The 27,670-nt window shown below is 48.1% G+C and overlaps 1 protein-coding gene across 2 annotated transcripts in view; it reads right to left on the reverse strand.

Moving 5' to 3' along the window:
- Positions 1 to 27,670, reverse strand: part of COL27A1 (collagen type XXVII alpha 1 chain) — a 150,506-nt gene that overhangs the window by 63,097 nt on the left and 59,739 nt on the right. For both annotated transcript variants that reach the window (XM_050714467.1, XM_035555557.2), the window contains 12 exons: positions 24,210 to 24,263; positions 20,036 to 20,080; positions 17,449 to 17,502; positions 16,993 to 17,037; positions 9,889 to 9,942; positions 9,115 to 9,168; positions 8,918 to 8,971; positions 7,349 to 7,402; positions 6,980 to 7,033; positions 4,991 to 5,035; positions 3,467 to 3,520; positions 1,950 to 1,994 (listed from right to left, as the gene is read on the reverse strand). In XM_050714467.1, the coding sequence (XP_050570424.1) occupies positions 1,950 to 1,994; positions 3,467 to 3,520; positions 4,991 to 5,035; positions 6,980 to 7,033; positions 7,349 to 7,402; positions 8,918 to 8,971; positions 9,115 to 9,168; positions 9,889 to 9,942; positions 16,993 to 17,037; positions 17,449 to 17,502; positions 20,036 to 20,080; positions 24,210 to 24,263 (612 nt within the window). The remainder of the gene's footprint in view (positions 1 to 1,949; positions 1,995 to 3,466; positions 3,521 to 4,990; positions 5,036 to 6,979; positions 7,034 to 7,348; positions 7,403 to 8,917; positions 8,972 to 9,114; positions 9,169 to 9,888; positions 9,943 to 16,992; positions 17,038 to 17,448; positions 17,503 to 20,035; positions 20,081 to 24,209; positions 24,264 to 27,670) is intronic.

A 27,670-nucleotide genomic window follows, 5' to 3' on the forward strand; every position in this document is an offset into this window, starting at 1 on the left:
TGTCCGTACGAAAGGGAAGAGAGCTACAATGAGATGGGTGGCCGATCTTTTCTCATGCTGTCATGCTGAGGGTTTCCTGCCAGAGGGAACCAACAGGGAGGGCAGAGCAGCAAGTCTGAGATGCCTGACCACTCCTGTTGTGCCTCTGAGGCCTCCCCAGGAGCAAACAGGGAGAAGCTGAAGGTGGCTTTCAGCACCGGATGACCTTGTTAGCTTGACCCCTCAGAGCTCTGCAAAAAAACAACGCCACCCCAAGACCAAATGCTGAGGAAGGAAAAGCCAACACTCCCGCACTGTTCAGCAAAGGTGCGATGGGAAGGGAGGTTATTTCTCACTAAGCCGCTGCGACATTTTCTTCTAATGACTTAACTGGTATGGAAATGGAAATTCTTTCTGGGTGATATTTCTAGACAGAGACTAATTGACTAAGAATAATACAGGCAGCTTTCATACCACTGTGCTGGTTTCGGTGTCAGCGGAGGCCAGCTGTGTTTTCTTTTCAGTGAACAGTGCCTACAGTTTTCATCCAAGGTCAGTCCCGAGGGATGGTAAAGCATAATAAACCTAATGATGCTTTGTCCTTCAGTGGCAACATCTTGTTAAGGTTCTCAAAGCACTTCTGAATATTCATTTCTAACTGTAATACGGCAGTATCCATAGGTGCCACCTGAGAATAGGAGGCATAGTGCTCAGCACTGTTCAGCCCAAGGTGTTTCCCTGCCAGGAGAAGTTCTCTCACCAGGCCCCAGACTGGAAAGCAGCACTGTCTTGTGTCCTCTACTAGAGAGGAAAATGAGGCACAGAGCACTGGAAGGTGCTCCCCAAGACCATACACAAGGTGCTAAAGCTGCAAACAACACTTGGGCGCAGCCTCAGGTGTGTGGAGCAGCTTTGTTTCTTCAGTTGTTGCTCTTCATGGAGTAAATCATTAACCATAATATAGAAGTGCCTCTAATTTCCAGACATAAATAACCATCCTTGATTCATACTGAGACCCATCAGATTGTTTGAAAAGGATCCATCATGGCTTTTTTTGACATGCTTGGTCAGAAACCCACAAAATAAGTGACCCCCAGCTGTTGGATACAGGGGAAAGAAGAGCCAAGGAGACCGACAAGCTGAACCAAACCAAACTTGCTGACCATAGGCAGGGAAAGTGCTGGGAAGGACAGCTGTGCTGAGCAGCAACACCCTCTTTGCCAGGGCCAGCGACTGCATCCAGTTTGGTGTGGTCATGTAGGAACGCAGAGAACATGTTGGAGGCTCCGCGGCTGCAATTTCAGGGTTGGTGGTGGACAAGCTGGTTGGTTTCAATCACAGAGACACGGCAACGATTGTTTCTCTTTCCTTGATGCCTGTGGTTCCCCTGAAGCCTACAGGGATAATGAACGTCCCCTGCTAATCCAGCAGAACGTTCTCTCTTGTGGTACACCGAAATGCAGCTCAGTGCCTCTTCTGCCCAGGGCCTGGGTCCTTTGGCTGATGTCACCTCTGAAAGCAGCATAGCACCTCAAAGCAGAGGGTCCTATCCTTATAATCTACGTAAGAAAAGCCTGGAAAATGCCCCTTTGGGAATAAGTGGAATACACAGAAGACCATAATCTCTTTCATTTCCATGGCTTTGTCTCCTAGAGAAGCACAGCCTGTCTTACATGCTATAGTGTTGCCAGCACTGCCAACACATCCACCTGAACTGTGACTTTATCAGACGGCCTATGGGAAAACCTCTAGCTCAAAACAGACCCCGTGGCCCCTGGCAGTGCTGTTTGTTGAGAGCTTCAGCCAGCTTACAAGACACATTTCCTATGTCACAGCTGGAGCATCAGGACCACAGACAGGTTTGAGGTGGTCAGAAGCCCCTGGCCGCTGTCCTCTGCCTGCACACTGCTCATCCAGAAGATGTTGAACACAGGAGACCATCAAACAGACAAGAAAAACAAGGAGTTTACCTGCTCACCAACTTTCCCTGGTCGGCCGTAGTTTCCTGGCTCGCCCTGCATGACAAGAGGAGAGGAGGCACATGGTTAGCTGCTGCTCCCAGTCAGCCCCTCACTCATTACAACATGATTCTGTGTACACCATCGTTTGGGAAGCTGTTTCTGAACTGTGGAAAACCAGCGAGAAGCAACCTCTTACAAAAACCTCTTACAAAGCCCAGTTTTTCGAAAAATAATCCAAAGCAAGAAACACGGCTGCCACAAACATGGAGACAAACATGATGCAAACACGTGCCGTTTTGAGTGAAATGCCCCTAAAATCTGCTGGTCCTGCTGTGGTGACATAACCTACACAAACCCATACTCAAACACTGAAACATAGGCTGCCTGCTCTCCTGTGGCATAGCCTAGTCCTGGGTAATTTATCCCTATGGTTAATAAGACAAGAGTTCTCATCAGGGATCCTCTTGAAGCCGGGGTGTTTCTACCCCATAACGTTTCTATCTGAACGGCTGACTAAAATGGACAGATGAAGGATGATATGCATCAGCCACAGGAAAAGAGTAGGAAAGGGATTAACCGGAAGATTTGAGGAGCATCTAGTGGGAGTGAGAGTGTGGATGCCAGGGGGAGGTGTAGTTCCTGAGTGACAGAGGAGAAGGGATCAAGAAAATTCACCGGCTGGTGGAAGAATCAGAATAACAAAAAGCAACCTAAATATTCCCAGGCATTGCTGCACCCTGATTCTGCTCTTACAAAACCTCCACCATAGGCAAATTACTGTCACATGGAGCAGGAAAACCACAGGAACGACCCACACAAGCTAAATCATAGTGTAGGATCAGAGAAATTCAGAGAACAGGGAAAATGAGGGCTGAAGAGAAAAACAGGAGGAAGAGGAGAAATCCAAACCTGCCAGGGGTATGGGGGCAGCCGTGGCAGCACGGAAGGCCAGCACAGTGCCCCTGGACAGGCCATCCAGGGGCCAGAGTCACCACTCAGCAGTATTGTCTCTGGGTGACAGCAGCTGTATTTTCTCGGTAGGCAGATACTCCAGATGTGCTGCCAGACCACATTTTTGCTATTTACTGCTTGAAGAGGTTGTTTTTGTTGGGATTTCTCTTTCCTTTTGAGTGTGGGTTTGTGGAGTGGACTGCCCTGGGATGGCTCCTGCTGCTAATTAGGCAGCAGAGATAGGAATGATGTGCATTGTTTTAGAACAAAATTGTGGAGAAACAATGGAAAATAACATGAGATGGTGGAGGTGGTGAATATCAAAGGAGAAACATGCTTGTTTATAACAAAGCACATGGCTTAAAAAACGCACCATCATTCTTCTTGCTGAAGAAACCAAGCAAGAACCGAGACCCCAAAACTGAGAGAAAAAGAGAAAACCTCAGTTCCCCTTGTCCTCTCTGAAACGAATACCCTAGGCCTGGAGCACAATGAAGTTGAGAAAAGAGACATTCCTCTGCCTCTTCTCCCTTCCACTCTCTGCTTCCCTGATCATTAACAAACTCTTTCCTCACCTTTGGACCATCAGGACCAGGTCTTCCCGGAAATCCCTTCCGGCCAGGTCGACCCTGAAATACACAATAAATATAAAAAGCTAAATAATGACTCCTGTAGCTGCCCTGGGTTTCAGCAATTTGCCTGTGAATCCATATGACAAGGTGCAGCTTACAAGCAATGCTCCCAGCAAATCTAGTGTGCTAAGGATAGACACAGACACAGACATAGATTTCTAGGTTGGAAGAGACCTCAAGATCATCGAGTCCAACCTCCGACCTAACACTAAGTACTCCACTAAACCATATCGCTAAGCTCTACATCTAAACGTCTTTTAAATGCAGCAGTCCTCACTGATGCTGAGGCAACACAAGAAGAAAACGCTGTCTCGAGCGACACTGGGTTTGATTTATGTGGAACACGTCCAGACAGCTACTCTAAGGTTCGGCACATTTCTGCCCCTGCAGCTTGATTCCATTGCTTAAACATCACATCAGAAACATTATTCATGGACTGTAATCAACCATGCCAAGGTATTTGTTGCTGCCTTTTAGCTCATTCTGTACAGCATTTAGTTGGATTTATTTGACTTCCAGAAATTTTCTTGTGATGCCAGCAAAGATACTAGCTGCCTGAGCACCCAAAGATGGCATTTCCCTGGTGTTGGCAGGGACTTGGCCATGTAGGCTTCTTGTGGGCTCTATCCGTGGCATCGAGAGAAGGTATGGGGAGCAGGAGTGTCCCTGCAGTGGGGCAAGCCAGGCTGACATCCACAGCTAAATTTAGAAACGCAGGAATAAACCTGCAGACCAAAAGGTTCATATTGATCCTTCCCTCTAGCTAGGAGAACAATTATGGTGTTCTCCCAGGCGCTGTGGTAACTGGATTTGTTATGTTGCTCCAAGAAAGGAATAAAAGTGTCTAATGGAATAGTGGGGGAAATGCAAGATAAAAAATTATTTCCTGATCCACCTAGAAGCTCTCAGCAGTTTCCAATTTACAAGATATTTCACTATCTTGCAATAACAATTACGTTCATAACCATTATAAAACCCTGTGAGCTGGCAGGCTCACAGAGACAATAATACTCTTTTTGCTTCTCCTAACTGCATTTCTGCAATACATCACCATGTTCAGAGTGATGTAGATGACAAAAAGGACTCTACTTCAATGTCCTGTCTTTTTTCTTACTCTTCCTTCTCCTTTTATTGAAAAATACCATAAATCAAGGAAGCAAACATCAGAGCTGCTTACAAAGATGGTTTCCAGTCAAAGCGCTTTATCTTGTGTATGAATGTTAGTTTTTCAAGATCTGATACTTTAAACAAATTATAAAATCAGAGTCTTACTCAACATCCTGTGAAAGACTGTTCTCTGTCTTTCATATGTCCTGGATCACGCAATTGGACAATGCAATATTTTCTAGAAGGGCAGATAACTTCCCACTTCAAACCAGAAGGGTTGAAGCTTCATGTTATTTCAACTACAATTTCACTGCAAAGTCAACAGAGCTGGTAGTAACTGAGTACACCACTGAAACTTACCTCCGGACCAGGGACTCCTGGTGGTCCTAAGGGTCCTTCGTCTCCCTGAGGTGAAAAGAAATTAAAATAAAGGGCAAAGTAATGACAAAGTCTGGTCTCACCATGCAGTAAGAATGAAAGGTCTGCAGTATAAGCAGTGGTTAAACACAGGCTGTGTGTTCAGCTGTCACATTTTAAAAACCAAGTCCTGCTGAACCCTACAGCAGGCAGTTCAGCATCTCTGAGGCTCCTCAACTCCTCTCCCCACCTCAGGAATAAAATCTGAAGTCAAGTCCTGCCAGTAAAGGCCACCCAAAATTTGACCGAAGTCAACACCAGTTGGGTGGGCTTACCACGGGCTGCATTTGGCCCATGGGATACACTGGACATGCTCACAGGGCTCTGTTTCATTTGATTTGGCAGGGATATGGGTGCTGTAGAGCTCTCTACTCTTTCTCTTTTTTTTTTTTTTTTTTTTTCCCCCACAAAAAGGGAGTTGCAAAATTTCCCACAGAACCATCTGGCAACTGCATGGAGGTTTCCCTTTTGCTTTCAAATGGGACTACACTTGCTACACGATGGAGCTATCTCAAAATCTCACACAGCGATTGGACTCGGTCTTCTCCCTTGGCTCTACACCAATTTCTAATGTGATAGGATCAGATCTACAGTTTCTAGGAGACCTTCAATTAAGCTTCACAAAAATTATCTCAAGTGTCTAAACCCAACTACCAAGAGATAAATTAAAAGCGCCCTTGGCAGCCACGGTTCTTGCTGCTCTCATTTAGGTGGTCAACCATGGTAATGAAGTGGCATGAGCTGGTGGGCTGAACTTGGGACTGGAAGTCAGGAACCCAGCCCGGTGGGCTCAGACAAGCCACCCACAATATACCACATTTGTAAAGAGGGTGTAATTCACAGCCTTGACCTTCCGCCTCAGGTAACAGAAGCAGTGAAGGCACAGTTGTATGCTGTGGTGCACATTCAGAGTCCCTCGGCACAGCTCGTGTCAAAGTCCATATCCATGTCTTCAGTCTTACTTTTATGCTCACTAACTAGAGTAAATTGAAGGCAGCTTGGTCATGCCTGCCTGAACCTGGAATGCAGGGCTTCGATTCCCTTTGTAAATTGCTTAGAATATTTTTTTCCCTATTTCAGTGCAAATAAATGAGCTAATTTGCATTAATCACATTCAGAGAGCAAGCAAAAGAATTCCCAGAAAAAGTTCAGAATGATTAGTACTATTAGTCTGAGCTCCTGCCCATCAGTGCACTGAGCATTTTTTGCAAAATGTATCATGACTGCAAACAGCTTACACTGGTCTGACCCAGAATAAACTACACTGAAGTCACTGGAGTTGCAATGGGATAAACAGGAGGGCCCTCGGGCCTTCTGTGCTGCTGCCATGAAGTATTTGCAGCTCCAGGACAATTAAATCAATGACAATTGTCCCTTTTTAATGACTGCGACTGGAATTAAGCTTCAAGTCTTCCCATTCAGTGACAGGTGAAAGCTGCAAGCTCTGAGATGCTGGGGCAAACAAATTTTGCAAACAGCAGTTTCAGTTTATGCACTCTTTTTACTAATAATGTTGCTCCATGTGAGAGAGCAGAGTCTGCAGGTCTCACAGTTGAAAGAAAACTCACTTAAAAGGAGCAGAAAGCAAAAGCCAGGTCAGGGCATGTCTGTGCAAAGGGATGTGCAGGAAAAAGGGCATTAACATCCGTTCGGGAGTGTGTGTGGGTGTGGGGGAACAGACTTAAGAAGAAAAGCCGGTGCAGAATTTAGGGTCAAGGGATGCCAGCAGTGACTGGAAGCAAAGGCCTCAGGACTGCAGCCTAGTGGAAGCTCCTCTTCTGCGGGTTTCTGACCAGTGAATATAAGCATTTACTTCCAAATTCTGAGGGACTGGAGGATTTCAAAACACAGGCACCACTTCAGTGCGCATTAATCTTCAAAATTCAACATTATTCTTTAAATCCAATCTGCTTTTTGTCTGAGGACACTCACCTCTTGTCCAGGCAGTCCTCTCGGCCCAGGTAAACCTCGTGCTCCTGGCTTCCCCTGAGAAGAAGCCAAAGGAAAAGATACTCAGAAAAATAGTAATATAAGCTCAGAAGGGCCATTAAAATGAGAAAGTCTCTTTCACAGTCATGGGACATCATCCAATGTCAATTTTGTTACAGAAAAAAAGTTGAAAAAAAAAAAAAAAAGAAAACCCCACTCTTGGAGGGACCTCAAGCCAAACAGACCACGCTGAAACGCTGGCCAGGACAATCTTAAGGAATCTCCAGGGCTTTCTCCCTCCCCATTTCCCACTACTTTGTTTTCCCTGGCTACCTCCCACCCCTACAGAGCTTCGCTCTCAGCTCCACTCACCTTTAGGCCTTCAGGGCCATTTTCTCCCGGTGGGCCAATGTCCCCCGGAAAGCCCTGAAGAAAAGGAGAAAAAGTTGGGGTGCAAAGGAGGACTTCTGCAGCCTCTGTGAGAGGTTCAGTTAAAGGCTAAGTGCTGGTTGTGTGCTGGTGGTGTCTGTGTGTGGGCCACCACGCAGCACCCAGAGGGAAGGAAACACCGTGATGGGAGCCGTGCTATCGGCTGGACGCAAGGGCAGCCTTCCCCAGCAGCTCCCTTTAGGTCTATCGTCTGAGGAGATTTATTGCTGTGAGGGCCTTCCTGTCATCACACGGCTAAAAACGGCAATTTGGGTTTTAATTAATCTTTATGAGTCAGCGCATAATCTCACTGCTCCGAGAAACAAACTGCACGCCTCGGCAACAAAGGGCAGCGGGCGAGGAATTAGGAAAGGTGCTGACATGCTCATTAGCGGCCGCCCTCAGCCAGGCAGCGGCTCCTTTCCACCCACCACCCCTTCGCCGAGCACACAAAGGAATCTGCAGTTATTTCCAATAGCAACAAAGAGCAAAGATTGCTAAGTGGCAGCACTTGACCGAGAGCCCTTCCAGACCCAGTAAAATACCAGAGCAGTGATGAAGGGAAAACAGACCATCGTTCGTGCTGGAAGAGGCTCTCTAGCATCTCACAGGCATTGTCTGGTTGCTTATGAGGGAGAAAAACCACAATACGCCGGGGGGAAGCCGAGCCCGGGTTTAAGGTATCACCATAAAAATTTTTGTTAAGGGCAGTGAGGGTTGTTTTCTACTTGAAATGGTACTTTGCAGGCAAAGAACTGAAAAAAACCCAAAGCCTCCAGGATATCGATGACAAATAGAGAAAGAAGAAACTAGGAAAACATGAGATGCAGAATGGGTCATGAACCTATCTTGGTCACCTCATAGCCACTGATGTTCCATCATATCCTAGCAGAGAAGCAAAGCCCAGGCTTGAAAAGAGGAGGGTAGGTGGAAAGTGAGGTGCAAGACTCAAGAAATGAATCTTCTGCCCCAGACAACCAACCAAAGAACAAAAAGGGTCAAACAACAACATGATGAGAAAGACCGGTGTTCACAGAGACTGGCCGGTGGCTGTGAGACACTGTGGGGCTCTATCTCAGCTCACCACTGTTTTTTCTTACAACTTTTGGAAGCTCCCAAGAAAAGCCTTGAGAGCTGCCCTCTGCAAAACGATAGGATGTTCTGCTTTGCAGTGAGTGTCTGCTAAGCTGTTAAAAGCGAAAGATGGGGAGAGGTGACGGGTTGTGACATGCTGTTTGCCAAGGTAAGGACAATCTTTGGAGACTGACCTTTTGGAATAGGAACAGAACAAGCTGTTACATGTGGGACTTGCAAGTAACACAATAGGAAGAAAAAGGCTTGGAAAGATCAGGCAGAAAGACTAACTGCAGATCAGGCAATGTGAGTGTAGGGTTGTCAGAGGGTACAAGATGGACAGTTTGTCCCATTTTCCGTTTGAACAAAACTGGACCTCCATTAATTAAAGAACAATAAATCCCACCACACAGCAATCCCCAGCACTGTGGGACATACCTCAGGGCCAGGCGGTCCTGGAAACCCGACCGGACCTTTGTCACCAACTTTTCCCTGAAGAAATCAGAAAAAAATGGAGAAAAGTGAGCTGGCTCCCGGCTGCTGCCTTTCCTGTTGAGCAGAGCACACCCCTGCCGAGCTGGGCACTCAACCTTTGGAAAGGGAGATTAGGAAGCAGAGGACATCTGGTTACTTACCAGGGGGCCTGGCTTCCCTCGTGCCCCAGGGACCCCAGGCAAACCTTGGCTACCCTGAGAAAGAGAGAGAAAGAGAGGAGTTTTCAGAAAACACAACAAAGCATCAAAAAACACCAATTCCCTCTGCTCCAGCCCCAGACTCTGCAGAGACAGGAGCAGTTTCTGAGGGCCAAACTTAGCCCTGCAAGGAGCCAGGACGATTGCCCTGGTATCAGTGAGATGTCTCTGCTAAAGCCAGGGATGACTTTAGCCCTGAGGAGCACATGAGCTGCTGCAGTTGGCTGTGGCTCAGGGCCATGTAGGCCCCAGTGCAGTGCTAAGTACAGCCTTACTCAGCTGAAGTCAGCATCACGTTGTAGTCCTGGGGGAGCAGTCATTTGCTCAGCAGTTCTGCACAGCGTTAAGTGCTTCACTGGGTCAGGGTTTAAGTTGCTGCACCGAGCACTCAAATTCTCCGAGTCAGCAGCCGCTGGACCACACACAGGCACACCAGTCCAACCCTGTCCCATCATTTCCAACTTCTGCATGAGGATATGGCCTTTTTTATGGAAAGCCACTAGCAGAACATTTTTACTATAAGTAACAACAAAATCCATCTAACAACACAAATTTTAGCAGAGTATCCCAAAGGGGAACTATCTGAAGAAGGGGACCAGGCAACAGGCAGCAGTTAGCTCCAGCTCCTCATGGCTTGAAGAGGTGTAGAGAGGCTGGTGGCCACACAAAGTACCCATAAAAGGGGAAAAAAATGATGGAGAAAGGGAGAACAATTACCTTGTCTCCTTGGAAGCCGATATCTCCTGGCACACCTGCTCCTCCCTGATCACCCTGGATACACACCACCAAAGAGAGTTAAAATAGGCAACAGCAATAGCCCAAATGCCCAGGTAGATGCTAGACGGTGCAACGTACAGCCGAAGTCTCATCACCAGCTCCATTCAAAACTGAACTGGTGACAAACTGTAGATAGCATTAACTGTAACAACAATCCTGAGCCCTGTATGCATTTCCCAACATTGATTCCGAACTGAAAAATGAAACTGCAGGGAAAGAAAAATATGAAAGTGCAAGAATTGTGTTTCCATGGAGGCTGCAAGAAGAGAGGCTACGTTCCTCTGGCTAACAGCAACCGTGAAGGTGGCAAAGTGTTAAAATTCAGCTGAACAGAAGAGTTAGCTTAGCGCTTGATGAATGGACCTTTTCTCTCATAAGGCTCTACAGCACAGAAAACAATACTCAGGGTCCCTGCTGCTGGCCCCAGAGATCAGTTCTCTCCCAAAAGAAAACAAGAGTAACTTCTCGTAACGCTTTACAACCATCCCACTGGCAGCATTTTGGGTGAGATTCCCTGGGAGGGGTAGGCTGCTGTTCACTGGGATGGGGATCCCAACTTTGAGCACAGCAACAGTGACAATATTTTCTACCTGAGCTGTCTTTCCCCTCTTCAGAACTTCCTAACACATTCTGACTCCCTGTGCACAAGTAATTTTCCCTAAAGGAAGGATTTCTTAGAAACAGTGGCTATCTTGTATTACCTCTTAGCCCTGCTGTTGGACCAGGTAACCTCCTGAGGTCCCTCCCAACCTCATTTATACAGTTTTTATATAAATAAAGGCTGAGTCAAGGAGGAGGCAGAGAAAATTCATATATAAATAAAAATTCAATACATGGGAAGACAAACAAGGAGTGACTATCAAAAACTGGTACACTGTTAAGATCCACCAGAAATAACTGCTTGAGGAACTGTGTCCCATACACGGCACATGCATCCAAAATGGTCTTCCCAGTAAGGGAACAAGCCATACAAGAGTAAAGGGATCTGTGTTTAAACGTACTCCACGTGGAAGACACATGGACTTCTGCTTCAGAGCCAAAGCCTACAGAGAGATGACAGAGGAAGTCTACTTCTACTCAGGCAAAAACCATCCACTTGTTATCAGAGGGCTGAAATAATTATAATTACTGTGGTAACTTGCACGGGATAATGAAATTGTGAACGGTTAAGACTTGAGTTGGGAAAGACTTTTTGGACACAGCTTTTCCAGAAGAAAGTTAATTAAGAAGCATGAAGATTCAATGACGGAAACATTTCATGGATTCATGCTAAATTTGCTTAAATGTTTTGGTAAATGTTCTCAGAACATTTGACTGAATCATCTTCAAAACAAGTCTTTTATATATCAAAATTGAAATGCCATTCTTAAAAAAAGTTAAATGCATTTACTCTTTTTTTTTTTTTAGCCTGAAGTATTTTAATTTGAGTCAAACCAAACATTTTGCTTCATCTAAACTACTTTCCATCTCCCCCTTTTATTTTGGCAAAGCAAGTAAATGGAAAAAATCAGCTATTTACACAGCTTTGGTTTGGATGAACCACAAGTATTAGATACAATAGGGGTGGCAAAAAACTACTGTATGGCCCAGCTCATTTTCCTGCACAGCAAAACAGCAGGGCACGAACGATGCATTGGCAGTGGCCATTAATACCCCAAAGCAAAACTGAGGACCAGGGCACCCACTTTTAGCTGCCTTGGACATAAATCTGACACTGACTCAGGCTGTGTGTGCTTAACTCGAGGAAGAAAGTAAGGAGGAGAGGTCAGAGTGTTTATTATAAAAAAAGAAGTGATGCTGAGATGACGAGAAGGGTCTGCAAGCACTCTGCTCATGGGGAGGGGGAGGAATGCATGATCTGGAATTGCAAATGGGATCTGCCCATGGGATATTGCCTATGCTTCATGTTTCACCTATAAAAAGAAACACAGCTTCACCATGAGGCCCCTCTTCATGCAACGCTGCTGAGAAGGAAGTGGCCGATCTGCACGCATGACACAGGTTTTCTGCCTGCAGCACGCAGAGGAGATGTCCGAGCAAAAACCTCATTTTGCTCTCAATCCGACATCTCTTCTTCCAGGATTTTCTGCTTGGCAATATATGGGGAGCTACCACTGCAAAACTACTCGACATATTTTACTGGGCCATGTCCTTCACTAGTTACAGATGTCCTCGTTCATAAAACTCCTTCATAGGAACAAGGAGCTAGGATTTCCTCCGCTTCCTCCACCTTCCCTCTGTGCTCATCACACCACGTGGCTTCTCAAGACCACTCTGTTTCAGGGTTATGGACTAATTCCACTTCTCCCTGTAAGAGCAGACACAGCCCCCTCTGCCTCCTCTCCTTGCCTCCAGGAAAACATGCAAATGGAAACAGAAGACAGACCCATTTTGGGGGAAAACCGAAGCTGCAAAAACCACCATAACTTCTGGGCTACCTTTTATGAGAAGGATGCAGAAGGGCTGGCTAGCACTGGTGTGCCCTGTACTTGCCTGTCTAGATACAAAGATGTAGGAGGAGCTGGGTGTTGCCCCTTATTCTACTTCAGACTTGATCTCCACGTGATGCACGTGTTTGGGTTAAATAGAATACTGAACAAGGTAATGTAGGAAACAACGCCCAAAATACAACGAAAAACTCTGTTGTGGCAAAGCAGAACAGCAGCAGCATTCCTGAAAGACGCAGCATCGCAGTGAAGACCTGTTCCCAAGGGGGCAGAGGCAGCAGCCTCAGGCACACGGCAGCCAGCCACACTGCACCGTGCTCAGGCTTCAACTGCTTCTCGTCCGGCTGCTCCTGAGCGAGGAGGACAAATCTGCACGAGGCCACACACTTGGACAGTGACCAAGACAGATGGGCTGCACAGGAGATCGCAGACATCTAATTAAATCTTCATCAGCACATCAACAGAAATCTCCGTGGCCGGGCTGTGCTCCAGGTACCCTGGGACACCGCAGGGTCCCCAGGGAGCGGCGCGTGGCACAGCACGGGCAGCTCCACAGGGATGTACAGAAGAGGCCAAGTTCTGTAAAAATGTGATGGGAGAAAGACCCATCCCTCGCCAAGGAGGATGTGGGATGCTCTTGAAAGCCCTGCTGTCCCTCAGACCTGGGCTAATCCACAGGTGGTGGCAGATGGAAGGTGCGAGGAGCGACCCTCGGGGCTGCTATCATCTGCTAGGAGCTGATAATTATGAACGGTTACTGATTGCTGTCAGCATGGGGCAGTGAGGTTTGCAGCTTTCTGCCCTTGCTGATCTAGCACTTCAGATGCTGCCAAATATCTAGGGCCTTTTTTTTTTTCTTCCTCTTTTTAAAAGTAACATTTAACTAGATTTACCAGCTTTCTGAAAGCTGTGGTGGAGCAGAACATTCACCCCTCTCCCCTCTGGCTGCATAATGGGAAACTTCTGCACTAATCCCTTGTGTGTCTTTGGGGAAAGCTTCCATTTCTAAACGGGTTTATTAGAAACTGCTTTCAAGAGAATCCAACTAACATCCTCATACAAGATGCAGCCTTCAGTAGGCTGGGATTCTCTGGGGTAAGGTGCTGACATGCTGCTGGAATGGAGATGTTTGGTGAGGTTGACAGCTCCTGTCGACTGACTGAGCATCATTTGTGCTTGCTAGGACCTGGATGCATTCATCTTGCACATTCAACACACTTGGCACATGGCTCGGTTCTTTCAGAGATGAACTAGCAATTCGGGGTGCCCACTTAAAGTCTCAGGATGCTTGGACAGTTGAAGATGGCAGTTCAGCTCCTATGGGAAATGATGCATCTTGAACTGTTTCCTGAGCCCTGTTCATGAGCAGGGATGTAACCAGGATTCCCAGACTCTAACACAACTTTCTGCTCTATGGGCTGTGCAACTTCAAGGTATGGTGCCAGCCCGTCCTTCTGCAGCATTCCCTGTGAAGGCACTGCAGGCAAAAAGCATCAGCTTGGAAGTCTGAACTAATCTACTCTTCGAAGGGAGCTCAAGGACCTCACGTACTCATCGAGTAGCACAGCAGGATGGGTGTGCTCCAGCCAGCGAACACCAGCATGCAGGGAAATGGTGGCTGCACAGTGGCTGGACTGGTTTCTCTGATTAGTTAGCTAACTTCACCTGGTAATTGCATCCTCAGCACCCAGCAGAGAAGGGAACTGTGACTTGGGAGGTGACCGAGCTTTAAATGAGGATCTCTGCAGAGGCAGATTTCCATACAATTGTGCTCTGGAAATGTTTCAAGAATGGCAGGAGGAAGACTTTCAGACTGACAGGCACAGAGAATAAGTGCATGACTCAGGCAGGTTGCTTATGTTTCTGGTCATAGCAGTAAGATAGTTTTGTCTGAAGATGATGATGGATGATTTTAATGAAGTCAAAATCTAATGGACAGAAAAAGAATAGTAAGCAATCAGCGAAATCAGTTAAGATGTTCCAGCCCCAAAATAGCAGTAGCAGCAGAAACTATCAGTGACACGACTGCTGGAGATGACAGAATGGAGCCTCCAACACGAGTCTGCTCTATGCAGGGTCCTTCTGCAGCCCAAGCCCAGCTGGGCACTACGCAAACAAAAATCCTGCCTCTACTTTCCGACACCATGGGTTTCCTTAGGCCAGACATTTCTAAGACCAGCTTCAACTGAAAGGCATAAGGCAAAGGGACAAAGAAAGATTTTTCACACAGCTTCTAAATAAAGGTTGAGATGGGAAACCTCTTCATTGAAATGAGGCAGACAACAAGAGGAAAGATGATGCGGGGGAGGACAAAGTCCAAGAGGCCAGGGTACACTTCCCACCTCTAGTATCTTCCTCCTCGATCACTTCTGTGACTCAGAAGCCCTCATGAAGAGCATAAACATCCCATCCTCCAACCACATGTACATTTAGACCGTGAGCTACTTGAAGGCAGCGATTTTCCCTTGCTATTAACTGAGGAAATGCAGCAAGACCAGCTATCATTTACATTTCTCAGTGGTACCAGAGCTTAAACAATTAAAACATAAATGTAAACAAGCTGTAAGAGGGGATGAGTGTTTTTGCTCATGAAGCCCAAATCAGAGTGAGAGGAAATAAAAAGTCTTGAGGAGCAATTCACTAAAGAATTATTGGAGTAAATGAAAGCAACAGCCCTTTCATCAGTTGGAGAAGGGATGCATTATAAACTAGGCCAACTAGCTGAACAGCAAGACCAACAAATCAGAAAACCAAGTAACTGAACAAAACCCACAAAGCTGTTTCTGGCTAAATCCTCCCCCAAACATAAGGAGAGCTGAGGAACCTTGTCTGTACTCATTCAAGCAGGTACAGCAAATTTGGATGCTTTGGCTAAGACCTGCAATGTTAAAGCTGCATGCATTCACCAGAGCAGATGAGAACTGTGGCCATCAATGCCTAAGTAAATCTGGTTTCCCTTTGCCCTATGTTTTCCATCCCTTTGGCCTTTGGACTGCTGGAAAGGATACACACAAGCTGTTTGGAAGCTCTCTCTCATATCTGGTATTATTGTTTGATCTGAGTGTTTGATAGTGCCCCAGGATATTCAAACTAAGGTCAACTCCTTAGGGACAGAGGAAGCTTGAGCAGGAGGGATGGTTTGTCAGTCCTGGATCAGGAAAGGGCTGTAACGAAGGCCAGGAAGGGAGTCTGTCCTGTCCAAGGAAAATGCAGTGGGAGAGGTAGCTGGGTAGCTGGGCAGTGAAAGGAAAGTTTCCCGGCACCCCAGGAGAGGAGTTGCAAGACCGAGCACAGGGCTGTTGGGAGATGGTGGGTAATTCTGCTCTTGGGACTGTCGTGAAGATAACTCTACAGAGAGCTGCAAACTGGTCATTACTGTGATAGCAGCAACTGGAGAAATACTGGGGATAAATACAGCAGTCTGTGTAAAGTGATGGATACTGGAATGTCCATAAGGGTTAGTTTTGATGAACACTGATTTAGAGCAGTCAGAAGAGTCTGTGGCCTCTGGGAATTGGTGTTGAGTCAAGAAACCAGCTCCGATGTCTTAAACTTGTCATAGAGAAAAAGCCCTTCTATTGCCCTGTCCTTCCTCTCTACAAAAGTGAAAAGGCAGTACATGGGAGAAATGGAAACTACAGACAGGAGCCCTGGCAAAGAACTGCTATAACATAGTAAGAGTGGAAATAATTGGCTTGACACTACTTCCTCCATGTGCTGTTTTGGGCTACTAAATCATTCTCTAAAAGCAAACATCTAATAAGAGAATAAAACATCACACAGAAGGAGGAGAATACAATTAATGGTCATTTTGCACTGCCCTCCTGAGCAATCAGAGCCAACAATAAATGACTGCACCTCCCACTCTTTCAGACTAAATAAATCCTACAGCTGAATATCTGTAGGAGGATGGTTCTCATGACAATGAGACATTTACACAGGCAGATTCATGCTGATTTAGCTCAAGCTGCGTGTTTCTGTGCCAGCAGCACTAAATCATTGCCATCAATGCCCCTCTCCTTTTCTCTTTTTCTAAAGTGATTTATATCATTTCGGCATAAGGCAATTTCCTCTCGGCAGGAGGCTGAGCTGAGGTGAGCCTCTTGAACAGGAGCAGAGGTACCTAACACACAAGATGTTTTCCCGGGGATCCAGCTTGTTTGTCTGTTCCAGCGAGCTGTGCTGCTTTGTTATATCATGTTTCCTCCAAACACATTTATGCAAACCCACTTTCAGTGTTAGGTCTTCACCCTCCTCCCCATCCCATCATGTAACCAATATAAAAACGTAAAACCCCAACAAAACATCAGATAATCTTACGGTTACCATCATCATCGGTGGGAGACAGAAGCTCTAAAGAGGAGCTAAGCATAACTGATCTACGCTGGAGCCCCATGGAAAAGGGGATGGGGCAGATATCATAAAAGAAAGAAAAATCAAAACTTTGCTTTCAAGAAAAGGGTAGGATGGAAGGGAGGGAGCAAAGAGCCAGCCAGAGTGGAATCAGTACCATGGTGCTGAATAAGAAAGAGAAGCTAGAAAGGGGGTTTCCCATGCAAAATTAAAACACAGTGCAATAAGGGAGTATTCAGATCACCTTATCACCTTTCAGTCCATGTTCTCCAGGGTTTCCCATCAGCCCCTGAAACAAAAGAAAGTTCAGGCTGAGACTGAGCCACCAAGAAGACTTGCTCAGGTCTATGACATTGATGTCCCTGCGGGGACTGGTGGCTCAGACCCACAGCGCTGGCCTGGCACAGCCCCTAGCCTGAATACCAGGCTGCTCCCAAAGCACGCTCCACCAAACCTTCTTCAAACACCCTTCTTGGGCTGGAGGCACGCAGGGGAAATGCCCCTGGCATTCTCCAGTAACTCGCACCTACTGCAGACCACCAGCGGGATGTTGTGTTGAGCAGTCCTGTGTCTGGGTGAATGGACAAGCAATACTGGGGACCATCCTTTCCCTCAGGACGGTCACCCGAGGGAGGAAAAGAATGATCTTCAGTCCTGCCATGGAGGGATGAGAGCTCATGTAACTCAGGTATTCTCTCACCTTTAAGCCTTTTGGTCCTGGATAGCCTATAGGTCCAACAGAGCCCATGTCACCCTAGTAAGAGAAAGAAAATTACCAAAGTCATTGGGTGCCAAGCCAACAGATAGCTGTATGTGGTGTCATGTTCTTCTCCCATCCAGTCCCTCAGTACCTCTCAATTTACAGGAGCCACACCACTGACTTCAGCAGAAGCAGCATCCTGGGACCAGTCAAGAGACTTTTTATATGTGGACAACTTCTAAGTAAAAATGCATGGGATGTTCGTCTCACATTTAGCTTCTATTAGTTAACGAATTCAGGGTGGTAAATTAGTGGCAAAATAATCAAAAACTAATTAAGAAAACACCTTGAAGTCTGCAACTGTTGTAGGATCTGAGATTTTGGTTCTGTCTGTTCTTCCTAAATTCATACATTTTATGAATAGATTCTTTTCCCTTTTCCACCATTTGAAAAATTAAAATATTGAGCGGGTTTACTACAGGCCTGGAGTGTATTTATTCTTGGTGAAGTTACTCGTGGTCTCAGAAAGAAGCCACCACAGTATTCATTCCTGAGTTCTCTGGAGGGAGATTCAGGGAGTGCCAAAAGGACACAGACCCAAACAGCAGAAGAAAAGGCAGTGGTCAAGAAATTTGGGTTGCTACTCAGATCTGATATCTAGACTGATATGGGGAGGAAAGGGGAGAAACAGGAGGGAAAGGACAGAGGTGCCTCAGCAGCCTGGACAACTGGCTGCAGCGAGAAGACAGCCCGGCATCATGTATCGGGCCTTGTGCGAGAAGCTGCCGCCCAGGACACTGGAGTTCATGGTGGCTGTGTGTACCTGCACACGCACGTATAAAAGGAAGCCTTCAGTGGCCGACATTGAAGCAGGCTTTGATTGCTCTCAGCCCATGAAGGGAGCCAGTGATATGGCGCGGCAGCCTCGCGGGCAGCGTGTCAATAAACAGGGCCGGCCCTGCTGAGGGAGCGCGGTGCTGGCCCACAGTCAGGGCCCGCAGCCACGCTGGGAGCGCTGGGCTGCGGCCCCTAACAGATGCCCTTTTCATGCCTCCCAGCATAAAGACTTCTTGTAGAAACGCGTTTACTTAAAGCTTTGCCCGCACAGCTAATTAGGAGAGCAAGAGGCTTTAGCTCCCTCTAATTTTGCTCTCCAACCCCTTTTAAACAGCGAGCCCAAACACCTGCAGGGCACGCGGAGGGAACAGCCGGTCCCTGGGGGGCTGTAGCGGGGAGGAAGGAAGGGATCGGACGTGGGCCAGCCGGGAGCAAACCCCAATGCCTCCATGTGCCCTGCAGCCAGCCCAGGGCAGGAAGCGGCTGGTTGCTGCCCTGCAGGGAGGAGAAGGCAGGCTGGAAGTGCCCCTTTCTCCCTGGGGAAATGGAAGGGGTCACCCTTAGATCAGTCCTGCCAGAGATGCTTCAGCAGCCCAAATTCAGGAGCTGCCTGTTCTCCCAGGACACAGGATCCTGCTCAGTTTGAGCTGAATCTCGGGCTGAGGTTTTTATCTGCTTGGAGCAGTGCCAGCAGCCAGCAGCCGAGCGTCACTGCTGCAGCACGCGACTCTTGAAAAAACAGCACTGCCAAGGATTGACTTTCTGCCTCAGAAGTAAAGCCAGGAAGAAGCCCATAACAAAATGATCCACCTTTGCCCCAATCCCCCATCTGCAAGACAAATACACTTATACTACCATATTCTCTGTTTTTCCTCCAAGGAGTGTAAAATTTCCAGATTTGGTGCTCTGTGTTTGTGCAATGCCCAGTACGGCCAAGGCCTTAATCTTGCCTGACTTACACCCTCCTGTAATTAAGTTATGGGATGGCGAAAGGAGTCTGTTTCTAACCATTCAATGCAAATTAAATTTTCATGGATTATTGTAGCTGAGGAGGAACTATTTTGAAAGAAAGCTATAGTTGCTAACAGAGCCTACCACCTCTTCTGCATGGAAGGAAATACCTTAAAACAAGTACTGAGCCCTAAAAATAAACCAGAATATGTTCAGCTGGGCATTCACTAACCCCCAGCACAGCTGCCAGGGGATGAGTTGCCACCCTTCCTTACAGCCATTTATCTCATGCTAGGAAGGGGTGTAACGAAGGGTGGAATTTGGCTATTTATGCAATTACCTGGATTAGTGGTGGGACAGTGGGAGCATGTGCAAAATTCCTGTATACCCAAAGGACAGACAGTTCCTGCACGTGGTCTCTCCAGTGAGCAAGAACTATGCATCCTTAGGTTACTGCTCCCAGGGACTCGCTTTTAAAAAGATGACAGATTCTGGCATGGAATGAATATTGCATCTTAGAAGAAATACCCTGGTAAATGTTATCAAAAGGGCGAATTATCTAGCAGTAAGTGCACTAACAGTAAATATTTACTCTGTTCCCTTTTGCTTAGAAAGGGTTTGCTCTCTTCCACCTCACGGTCCACCAGCCCACTCCTCTCTCCCCAGCCGTCACGCCTCCCCCATACACAGTCATCCCTTTCACTGCCCGGCACAGGAAGGAGAAAATCTGTGTGTAGTTATGCACACCAAAAGGGTTAAAGCCCCGAGAAGCCAGATCTCCATTTGTTTTTGTACTTACAATGAGTCCAAGGACTCCAGGAGGACCTGGGGCTCCCAATTCTCCCTAAAAGGAAAGACAGACCGACATGGTTATGGGCTCTTTGTAGACAAACAGAGGCTGAAAGGCAGCTCAGTGTTTCAAGGGCTTGAGGGCAGGGAAAACACTGTCCCTCCCCCTTCCTCCCCGCTCCCCAACCCCTTTCCCTGGCCAAAGTGATGGAGAGACTCCACGCCATTGAACCCGCTCTTGTGGGTGCTCAGCCTCTGCAGACACAGGGCTGCTTGTTGCTCTGCAGCTATTTGCAGGCTGATGTCCCCTCCCAGCAGCAGGCTGGATAAAAGCAGCATTTTATGTGCATGGGGCAGGCAGGAGAGCAGTGGTAGCTGCCTCGAGGTATGGGAAGGCTTGGGCAGAGAGGGGGCACGGGGGCTGCAAAGCTAGGGTGGGATGGAGAGGTAAGGTGCTGCTCTGCACAGGGAAAGGTGAGGGTTTGGGAGTGGTTAAGAAACAGTAAAACTCGTGAAAAAAGGAGAATGCAGATGAAAATTAAACTGGGCAATTTGAAGAGAGGGTATACTGGCTTCTGGTGCTGGCTGATGGGCCCTGGCAGCGTGGTTGGCACCGTGGGGTACTCCGAGGCTGAGAGCACCCAGGAGGAGTGGTGTAACATAGGGAACCAGCAGCCTGCTCTCGTCCATCTGGCCTCCCCTTAGAGGCTTTCCAAGAGGCTCAGAGCATCCCATTTCAAGGCGTGGGCTGCTCTCCGGGTCTGCTTTGAATTCTCAGCTTCACCACAAACTCCCCTTGTGCCAGCATCCCAAAGACAGGTGGGTGCCAGGGGTGCCAGCAGGTGCCTGGGAGCATTTCCTGGTGCAGGGCAGCAGAGCAGCTGTTAGACCCCCACAAATGACCCGTCTAGCTCCCCAAGCACTTCACCAATCCCTCCGTGAAGCTCAGCCCGTCCCTGTGCCTTTCCCTTAGCGGATCTCCTGCTGCCCGGCCGCACCGACAGCAGGCTGCTTGTCGGAGCAAGGAGATGCCCTCACACACCTCCAGCTCCAGCAGGGCCTCCCCAAACAAGTGCACTGGAACTGCTAAACTTCCCCTTGGCTCAGGCAACCCTACCCCTGCTCTGGATCACACTGGCTACTTTCTTTGACAGACCAGCTCGGTTTATGGCGCACATCTGGTGGAGTCCCCTTCGGTGCAATAAAGCTCCCCTTTTACGGCAAGATTTGCCCAGTGAAAGAATGAAAGAGAAGGGGACGCAACGTGACTAAACGTGCTCAGCCTTCCTGGGCAAAGGGTTACGTGTGTTTATTTTATGGGAAGTGGAGTAAAGGACTATTGGGCAAGCACACACAAAAAGCGTTTCATAATCTCAACCGGCCTAAAATTGCTTTTTTATGGCTGGTTCCTTTCCTGCATACTTGGGACATCTGTGGAGCAATTGTTCCTCATGGGTGGGATTTCTGTGTCCTCAGAGCTACTGCAACAAGGTTGGCTTCAAGCATCCAGGCAAGGCCAGGCAGTGCCAGGCTCAGCGAGGAGAGGAAACATCCCCAGGGACGCTCGGCAGAGGAGCTGCACAGTGGCCTGGGTCTCCCCAGGAGCTCTGTAGGCTCCAAGAGTGGCTGGGATGAAGGCTGGCTGAACGCTCAGCTCTGGGTCCCACCAGGTGGGACTGCCTAGATTTCTGAGTTATGTCACCTGGGTATTCCTTAAGAGAAAGGGTAAATGTGGAAACACACGGCCTCAGTGTAATGCAAAAGGATTTCCTCTTGGAAGAGGAGGGGGTGGACTCCTCTGGGAGAGGCAGGCCAGACAAATTGTCATTTAAACCATTCCCTGGGCTGGGAAGGAGGGATTTCCAGGTGCTCCCTTCCTGGCCATCAGCAGTGACAGGCTGGTCCCAGACCTGTGAGGGAAATGGGGCTCCATCCTCCTTTGCAGTGCATGAATCTGGCACTGGGACATGAGACAAGGAGATGAATCAACAGTCCTTTCCCATGTCCAATTCCTGTGATTAAGAGACTAATTAGAGTGGCTAAAGCGCTCCGGGAACGGGGATCTGGAATGCAACGGCTCGACAGTTCTCAGCAAGATGGTAGGAGGGAAGAACGCCCCTGCGGTCGCGGGAGCCTTGGCTCTGTCTGGGAGGCACGGAAAGAAGATCAGAGGCTGTTGGCTTCGTCCATCCCCGTGCGACGGCAGTGGCGTAAGTGCTTGGGGATCAAACGGAGGATGGGGCAGCTCAGGACCCGTGGCAGCCTGCCCGCCTGCCTGCGATTTAGCTGCATGCTCCACCTAGCAAACTCGGCATAGCTGTCTGTTCCGCAAACAGACTTTCTGGCATTTTTCTGTGTCTGTGACTCCGCTCGTGACCCTGTGAACCTCCCTTCAAGTCCGCCGAAACAGTCTGTTTTCATTCTATGATCTCCAAGGCACATTAATATTTAAGAGCCGTTGATAAGATGAAAGAAGAGCAATCTTTCTGGATGAATTAACGGAAAGGACATTTGCTGCTCCCCGATGCTCTGGGAACTGGCGTTCGACTAACATCGAGCACATCTTCTGAATGGGGCTTAGACAACTAGCGAATTTAAATGAAAACAAAACAAGTTCTTTGTAGAAAAGGAGTCTTCCTGACCTCCAGGACTCCTGCTCTTCCTGGTGGGCTGGCTGGAAACAGCAATACAATCTAGAAAGTTTTCTACTCTGGGACTACTGATTCCACCCTGACCCACGGCTTATGTTGACTGAGGGATGGGAAAACTGCAGAAGGATTCCTTGGGAATCTAATTCTTTCAGTTCACTGCAATTGTAACTCTGCTGCTGAATTCCCACAAAGGCTGGAGCATAGCTGAGCTTGGCCTGCTGGCTGGAGCTGCTTGTGAAAATAACTTTTATGCCGCATATGTGATGAGTGGGAACTTAAGACGCGTAAGGCGTGGATTGCTTCACACAAATCACTCCATTGAACACCACAGCCACACTGAGATGTTGTGTGTGAACAGCCAAGACAGTATGAATTTCAAAGATGAATCAGGACGCCTCGTCTGCTAATTGAGGAAGAACTGACAGAGCCATTCAGAAAATAATTTCAAATAATTAATACATCTGATAATTTTACAATCCACAATGGCATGTTTTGTGAGCAGTGGAAAACACAGCACATACCCAACTGTTTGGCACGAAGTGCTACAAGAACAGAGCAAAATAATTCTTATTAGCATCCAGCTGCTCAGATGGTCTCTGGGACCATCCTGACCCAGTTCCCAGGAGACACATCCCATTCTTAGAAAGCCAGCAGGGGTCAGATGGAGATCGGAGGGAGGCCGAGAACTCAAGGGCCTGGAGACCTCTCTCACTGCGCTGGGGCCGGGGGAGGCATGAAGCAGGGGCGCAGAAGCCCAGACCTCTGCATCTGTTCCCCGGCACACCCAGGCTCCAGAGCAGGCAACCTGGCACTTGTACCGGTGCCAATGGTTCCCTTTTGCTGAGGAAAGGCACTAAGCTTGGAGCACTTTAGAAGCTCACAGCTACATGCTAGTGAGATGCAAACCATGCAGTACCAGCTCACTGTACCTGGTCAGGAAATGAGATGTGGTGAAAAGCAGGAGAGGGGTGGCCTCTTTCTCTACGTACTGTCTCGGACCTCTCCACAATTGAGCACCAGGCCTGCTCCTCGGAGGGCTCATGCAGTCTCGTAGCCATCTGTGGTGACTTATGACGATGTAGCCTTCTCTCTGCGGGCCCTGTCTTGCTGCTCTGCTCACACACTGCTCCATCCAGAGCACACCAGAGTCAAGAGGGCGATTCTTGTGGCATGGACCACATGCTCTGGCCACTGCTTGCTCCTCACGAGCAGCATCCCTACCTTCTCTCACCTGATTTTTCTTCTAATCATATCCTCAGGATGAGAAAGCATCTATCAAGACCAAGGTGCAAGGAAGATGATGGAGGGAGACAGAAAGCAAATGGCAACGTGATGACCCGGCAGTTACAGGATGTTGAGCTGAACACAGGAATTTGCAGCATGCACAAGCAGGGCAGGGGCGTGCATTTGTTTTTCAGGAGGAACAACAAAATGCTATCAGCTGCCACCAAACTGAGAAGCTTCATTCAGCTCTCACTAGCACGATATGTCTACCACAATGAAAAGAAACAAGGGGAAAAGCCATCAACTTACTGGGTTCCCATCGATGCCTGGAGGTCCTCGTTCCCCAAAATCACCAGGAAAACCCTGAGGAGAAAAACATCAGTATTACTTATTGATGCAGCCTGGTGTAAAAGCAGCCAGCTTAAAGACTGTCCCCAGCATGCAGTGCAGCACTTGACAGCAGGTCACCAGGAAGCCTGGGCCAAGCCGCCTGCTTGTCCTCGTTCAAACCACCCCTGCTCCACCAGCACGCGCCCAGCGAGAGGCTCTGCGGGGCCAAGAGCTGATTCACTCCCCTCTCCTGGGGCCAGCGAAGGGCAACCAGAAGTCTCGTTTACAAGGCTCAGCCATGAGCTGCGCATTAACTGGTGGGAGCCTCCAGAGGAAAACATAGCGAGGAGACAGGAAGGCTTTCTCCTTGGCCGTGCTGTGAAAAGCACCCCTTGCTGAGGTTGCTGGACCTGACCGTTCACGCCTTGCCTTGCAGGCTGTGCCCGGTCCTCCATCAGCTGTGCCTTTGAACAGCAGCTCTCAGCCCTGGGCAGGCTTCAGATGGCAGGCAAGGCTTTAGCAGCACCATGTAGAAAGCGTGAGAGTGCGAAGGAGAGAGAAAGGTGAAAATCAGTGCTTTTTTCTCCTTTTGGTTCACCAAAGTACTTTCAGTATGTCCCACAAGGATACACAGCCCTGAGGAGTACACTGTGTAGTTTACAAGTGAAACATTAATCCTACATTCAGAGGATCAGACTCTATATTTAATGACACAGTGCTTCCTATCCTCTTTAGAAGAAATGCCCTACCGATAAATGCAATACCTCCTTAAAAGTCAATCCTAAATCCTTTATGTTCTGGAAGAATTCACAAACCTTGCTGCAATGACTGTCCTCAAAAATGGACTGTCAATCTGCATTATTTCACCCCGTTGACTACCACAGTCATTTTAACAGTTCCCCCCTCTCACAGTATAGCTTAATGCCTGTCAGAGCCCATGCCGATGCTTAATGGGGCTGACCAAAGACGCCAGGAGAACTCACGCCGATGCATTCATGACCTTGCAGCTCGCCAGAGGAACTAACGGCTCCAAGCTCCTTACGGTCTGCACCCCAGAGCTGTGAAAGACCATGCTAACTACATGAAAAGGTCACCACAACGCCTTCTGCATAGTCTCATTATATCTGATACAAATCTGGAAGGTATCAAACAATTATAAAAGAGGTACTGAGCCAGAACTCAATGGCATGACACGTTCTCTTTCAGACAGACCCCGTGCTGCACCATGCCCCACGTACCACCAACGCACCCAGCAGCTGGCTCTCCCCTGTCCTGTTGTGCTCCGTGTCCCTCAGCCAGAGCTCAGCACGGGGGGCTGTAACTCTGCGCTTAGCAAACCCTGCTGGTCACTACACTTCTGTCTTCAAGGAGGAAGCCGTTGAGTTTAAGCCCCAACCTTGCCCTGAGCTTGCACGCCATCCAGCAAAGGGCTGGCGGGGCGCAGGCTGCGGAGAGCTGTCAGGGACCTGCTCAAACACCAGCAGCTTCAGATAAAATATGACACAGCGTCCCCTCCTTCAACTCTGAGCTCAAAGGGAGGTTATCTGCTGGAAGAGCTGCCCATGGACAGAGCAAAGGCAGAGCCTAGCCCCAGGCTCTTCCTCCTAGATGTGGGCTACGATCCTGTTTTCCTCTCCACACTGTTCTGACCACGGACATCAGGATGGAAACTAAGAACTGGATTTACGTATAAAAGACTGCCTCGCCAGAGCCAGACCTCCACTCACCGTCAGTGGCTCACAACTTGTGGCCAACACAACCAGGTTGAAAGCTGCTTGGTCACACCCCAGGTGAAATACGGGGGATCTGTTAAGACAACTGCAATTTTGCTACTGGCTTCTGAGCTAGGATTTCATCTCCTCTGTACCAGTCCCCTACGGTACACTCTCATGAATGGATGCAAGCTATTGCTTGCTTGTTTGGACTCAATACTTATATTTTACAGGCATCACGGCGAATGGGAAAGTTGTCTGCCTTTCCAGCTGGGCACTGCATCCCTCCAGCCTGTGCACAAAGCCAAGAAGCTGTGGTAAGCAACCACTGGAAAAAGCCTTCTGCCATCTAGAGACAAAGACGTCAAATATAACAAGCAGGCGGGGGGTGCCAGGGGGTACAACCTTCTTTAATAAAAATAGAGGAAAAATAACTCTGCGACATGCTGAATCAATAAGATGCGAACAGAGATTTGTAGGGAAAACTCATTGCTCAGGCAAGACAAAAAAAAAAAAGACTGCCTTGGAATATTTTGCTGTTTACAGTTGTACAACTTGCCAAGGAAAATATGAGTGTGCACAGCCCGATACTGTACTCACGCTGCTGCAGAGTGCAGGCACAGCCCTCAGCACGCCCCCAGCCGCAGCCTTCATTTCTCAGGGGGCACAGCCAGGCACAAAGGGACCCACAGATACCACTGAGCAACCTGGCCCTGGGGCTGCTGAGGTGCCTCCTGTTGAGCTAAGGCCTTGCCAGTTTGGGAAGGTTTTATTAGTTTGCATAGTAGAATGAAAACAGTACAGCCACAGCAGCGTATCATCTAGGGAAATGCGTGCTCCAGACTAAGAGGATTTTCTAAATTTGGGTTAAATCTCTTCCAAAGTGATATAAACAATGCACTCTTCTGCCAGAAAAGTGCTCAGATAAGAAACTATTTAAATGAATGTTTCCCACTAATCTCTTTTTACGTCTTGGTTTCTAGTACTAACTTAAAGATAAAGACACAGGAAATTTGAGGCATTTACTAATAGAGTTAATAAATATCTAGCCTTTATATAGGCTTTCCAACAGCAGATCTCCAAGTATTTTAAAAAGCAGATTATTCCTGTTTCAGAGGCAGAGAGCTGGGTACGTACCTGGGGTGAGGCAACTTGGCCAACGCCACCCTGCAAGGGATTCGACATGGAAACCTGTTCGCAGCAGCATGCTCCCTCACGGAGCTAGGGCTTCTTCCCATCCTTGAGATGGGCTGTAAAAGGGTCAAAGTGGCAGGAAATGGAGAATAAAACCCAGAGGGATGTAGGCTGGCATCACAGCTACAACAGCCAGCCCCAGGACAGCAGGCAGCAGCAGAGCCCCATCCTTGCCAGCACCTGGTTATCCTTAATGTGCCGTCTGCTCTCCCGGTACATGCACCACCCAGCCCAGGCATCACAGGTCTCTGGGGGGATGGATGGTCGCCTGGTAATTTTTGGCCTCCTTTGTAAAACCCAGGAGAGGAGAGAAATGGAAAGAGCAGCTTCAATTCAATGAACTCCAGGCACCCCTAACTTTGATCTTGGCAACACAAGCATGAGCAGTCTTTTGTGCATTAAATGAGACCAAGGCTGGTGGCTGTGGCACGAAGGAGGATGTTTCAGCATCCGCACAGTCTCCAAAGACTCCAAAGACCTTGTAGCACAGTCCTGTTCACAGCAGGAGGCAATCAATCTGTTAAGCCCCTAACG

This window comes from Cygnus atratus, chromosome 19 (assembly GCF_013377495.2).
Source record: "Cygnus atratus isolate AKBS03 ecotype Queensland, Australia chromosome 19, CAtr_DNAZoo_HiC_assembly, whole genome shotgun sequence".
Taxonomy (NCBI): Eukaryota; Metazoa; Chordata; class Aves; order Anseriformes; family Anatidae; genus Cygnus; species Cygnus atratus.